Below are 3,584 nucleotides of genomic sequence, written 5' to 3'. Positions count from 1 at the left end.
AAAGATTTTAAATATAACTAAAGTCAGGTATGCAGAACCAATCTGCATTGCATGACTCTTTATATGCTATGGTTCTAAAATATATATCACCTTTATATAACTATTCTTTAATTTCAATGCTTTATATAAAAAAATTTTCAATTCTGCTCACATCAATTTATAAACACTTGATGTATAGCTTCTTTATATGGTTAGGTGAATGGACTGGTCATCACCATCGTCAACTCAGATTAATGAAAAATAGATCTAATGCATTTTAAATGCATTCTAAAGTTGATCAATTTCAATTTTAGTTTGTTAATGCACTGCGTTTTATTATTGTATATATACAATAAGTTTGTGATCTGATAATTATATATATAATTATATTTCTGATGTTTAAGATATACAGAGACGAACATAATTATTGAAACAGTCATCTTGTTAAACTCCTAACTGTTTTCACTAGTATAGCGATTTTTAATTAACAATAAATTTTATAGATAGTATGCTTAATTTGCGAATAAAATCATTTTGTTTCATTACATTATCTTTTATATTTAAAAATCTTATAAATATTTTATAAACACTTTTCGTTCAAATAAATATTTGGTTTATAAAGCATTACATATTAAATATTTTATTCCAAAGTTATGATATGCTTATCACTGAAATATTATCATATAATAATCAACAACATATAAAACTACATAGTTTTATTCTGCTGCAGATGATTTTTCTGAAATTAAGAGAATATCCTTCTTACTTTGAATTTCCACAGCTTCAGTGATTTTCTTTTGTGTAACGCATTTAGTTCCATCAATAGCTAATGCTGTTAAATGAAATAAAATAAGGGTATGAGTGATTAAATTAAAAAAAAAAGTATTATAATAATTTTTTCTATATAGTCAAATATCTGTTGAAAAAAGCTGCAGTTAAACAATAATCGTTCATTCTAGTGTCGGAACAAAAGAGGTTGTCTTTCCAAAATTTGACAAAAACAGCAAGCAGCTGTGCCAAATTTGTTAATCGAAAAAAGGTGACCACTCAATAGTTAGAATTGTATTCATTGCACTTTATTTTAAAGAAATTATGTCATTTTGTTCCATTAATTAAACATAATAAATTACCTTTATCGATTATTTGGGCCACAAATAACTTTGAAACAGTAGATGCGCCAGCAACTGCCCTCTCTGTTATTCTTTTGACAAATTCTTCTTGCATGACTTTCCTTATATTATTTTTTGCAAAACTACAAGTCCTATAGGTTTCTAAATTACTCAACTGCTCATCTGATAATTTAGATAATAAATAACTGTAAATACATAATTATTAGATTTATAAACTTTCCAAGTGTATAATATAAAACGTACGTAAATTTTTCGTTCTCAATTATGGATTTTTCCAAAAGTTTATTATATTCGCCATTGTCTTCCTCAACTTTCTTTTTCACTTGCGTGGATCTTTTGACAACAGAGCTCGAACAACATGGTTGCATATCCAAGTTGCCAGAACTTTTCGTATTACCTATTCTTTTCCTTTTGTGCCTAGAAATATTGATTTTTACGATAAATTAGTTTAACATCAAAAAACGCATTTATGTATATAAAATTTACCCAAATGTTTTCTTTTCCATTTCCTCCGATTCTTTCAAAAGTTGCTTGTCTTCACCATTATCTTCCTCAGCCTTCTCTTTTAATTGCGTGCAACTTTTGACAACAGAGTTCGAGCAGAATGGTTCGATATCCAAGCCGCTAGCTCTTTCAGTATTACCTATACTTTTCCTTTTGAGACTAGAAATATTGATTTTTACGATTAATCAGTTTACCATTAAAAAACGTATTTATGTATATAATATGAAATTTACCCAAATGTTTTCTTTTCTTTTCCTTCCGATTCTTTCAAAATTTGCTTGTCTTCACCATTGTCTTCCTCAGCCTTCCCCTTGAATTGTGTAGAACCTTCGACAACAGAGTTCGAGCAACATGGTTGGATATCCAAACCGCCAGCACTTTTTGTATTACCTATTCTTTTCCTTTTGAGCCTAGAATCAGTTTATCATTAAAAAACGCTTTTATGTATATTAAATGAAATTTACCCAAATGTTATCTTTTCCTTTCCTTCCGATTCTTTCAAAAGTTGCTTGTCTTCACCATTGTTTTCCTCAGCCTTTCCTTTCAATTGTGTGGAACTTTTGACAACAGAGTTCGTGCAGAATGGTTGGGTATTCAAGCCGCCAGCACTTTTTGTATTACCTATACTCTTCCTTTTGAGACTAGAAATATTGATTTTTACGATTAATCAGTTTATCATTAAAAAACGCATTTATGTATATAATAAAAAATTTACCCAAATGTTTTTTTTTCCTTTTCGTCCGATTCTTTCAAAAATTGCTTGTCTTCAGCATTGTCTTCCCCAGCCTTTTCGTTGAATTGTGTGGAACTTTCGACAACAGATCTCGAGTAGCATGGTCTGATATTCAAGCCGCCAGCACTGTTTGTATTACCTATTCTTTTCCTTTTGAGCCTAGAAATATTGATTTTTACGATTAATTAGTTTAACATCAAAAAACGCATTTATTTATATAATATAAAATTTACCCAATTTTCTTCTTTTCCTTTTCCTCCGATTCTTTCAAAAGTTGCTTGTCTTCACCATTGTCTTCCCCAGCCTTCTCTTTTAATTGCGTGCAACTTTTGACAACAGAGTTCGAGCAGAATGGTTCGATATCCAAGCCGCTAGCTCTTTCTGTATTACCTATACTTTTCCTTTTGAGACTAGAAATATTGATTTTTACGATTAATCAGTTTATCATTAAAAAACGTATTTATGTATATAACATGAAATTTACCCAAATGTTTTCTTTTCTTTTCCTTCCGATTCTTTCAAAATTTGCTTGTCTTCACCATTGTCTTCTTCAGCCTTCTCTTTTAATTGCGTGCAACTGTTGACAACAGAGTTCGAGCAACATGGTTGGATATCCAAGCCGCCAGCACTTTTTGTATTACCTATTCTTTTCCTTTTGAGCCCAGAATCAGTTTATCATTAAAAAACGCATTTATTTACCATATATAATATGAAATTTACCCAAATGTTTTGTTTTCATTTTCTTCCGATTCTTTCAAAAGTTGCTTGGCTTCATCATTATCTTCCTCACCCTTCTCTTTAAATTGTGTGGAACTTTCGACAACAGAGTTCGAGCAGAATGGTTGGATATCCAAGCTGCCAGCACTTTTTGTTTTACCTATTCTTTTCCTTTTGAGACTAGAAATATTGATTTTTAAGATTAATCAGTTTGTCATTAAAAAACGCATTTATGTATATAATATGAAATTTACCCAATTTTTTTCTTTTCCTTTCCTTCCGATTCTTTCAAAAGTTGCTTGTCTGCACTATTGTCTTCCCCAGCCTTCTCTTTCACTTGTGTGGAACTTTTGACAACAGAATTCGAGCAACATGGTTGGATATCCAAGCTGCTCACACATTGTTTAGCACCTCGTTTTTTGAATTTAGGCATAGGAGTTCTGTTTTCTTAAGCTTATTATTATTTGTTCTTTATTATTTATATTACAATATCGTACTACAATTCGTTTTCCGTAACTAAT

At 30.4% G+C, this 3,584-nt stretch overlaps 1 protein-coding gene across 4 annotated transcripts; it reads right to left on the bottom strand.

Annotated features, from left to right (window-relative positions):
* Nucleotides 1-628: 628 nt before the first annotated feature.
* Nucleotides 629-3,578, bottom strand: LOC119685968 (transcription initiation factor TFIID subunit 11-like). Of its 4 annotated transcripts, XM_038100398.1 has the most exons (11): nucleotides 3,318-3,578; nucleotides 3,067-3,243; nucleotides 2,831-2,998; nucleotides 2,580-2,756; nucleotides 2,329-2,505; nucleotides 2,078-2,254; nucleotides 1,847-2,023; nucleotides 1,596-1,772; nucleotides 1,353-1,526; nucleotides 1,110-1,294; nucleotides 629-811 (listed from the first exon to the last, which is right to left on the bottom strand). In XM_038100398.1, exons 1-11 carry the CDS (start codon nucleotides 3,494-3,496, stop codon nucleotides 696-698), a joined length of 1,884 nt encoding a protein of 627 aa, XP_037956326.1. In that variant the 5' UTR covers nucleotides 3,497-3,578; the 3' UTR covers nucleotides 629-695. The 4 variants fall into 4 exon arrangements, with proteins under 4 accessions (XP_037956326.1, XP_037956328.1, XP_037956327.1 ...); XM_038100400.1 differs by lacking the exon at nucleotides 2,078-2,254; XM_038100399.1 differs by lacking the exon at nucleotides 2,831-2,998.
* Between the last annotated feature and the right edge of the window lie 6 nt (nucleotides 3,579-3,584).

This window comes from Teleopsis dalmanni, chromosome 2, assembly GCF_002237135.1.
Source record: "Teleopsis dalmanni isolate 2A chromosome 2, ASM223713v2, whole genome shotgun sequence".
NCBI classification, from domain to species: domain Eukaryota; kingdom Metazoa; phylum Arthropoda; class Insecta; order Diptera; family Diopsidae; genus Teleopsis; species Teleopsis dalmanni.
The sequence above is the reverse complement of the archived record's forward strand: the minus strand, read 5'-3'. Positions and strand labels throughout refer to the sequence as shown.

What these genes read in the sequence shown, in the direction of transcription:
- LOC119685968 (XM_038100398.1), bottom strand. Translation starts at nt 3,496, where the DNA reads ATGCCTAAATTCAAAAAACGAGGTGCTAAACAATGTGTGAGCAGCTTG. An exon ending in AAGGAAAAGATAACATTTGG is followed by an intron (nt 2,024 to 2,077) that starts GTAAATTTCATT and finishes AACTGATTCTAG; the next exon opens with GCTCAAAAGGAAAAGAATAG. An exon ending in ATGGAAAAGAAAACATTTGG is followed by an intron (nt 1,527 to 1,595) that starts GTAAATTTTATA and finishes CAATATTTCTAG; the next exon opens with GCACAAAAGGAAAAGAATAG.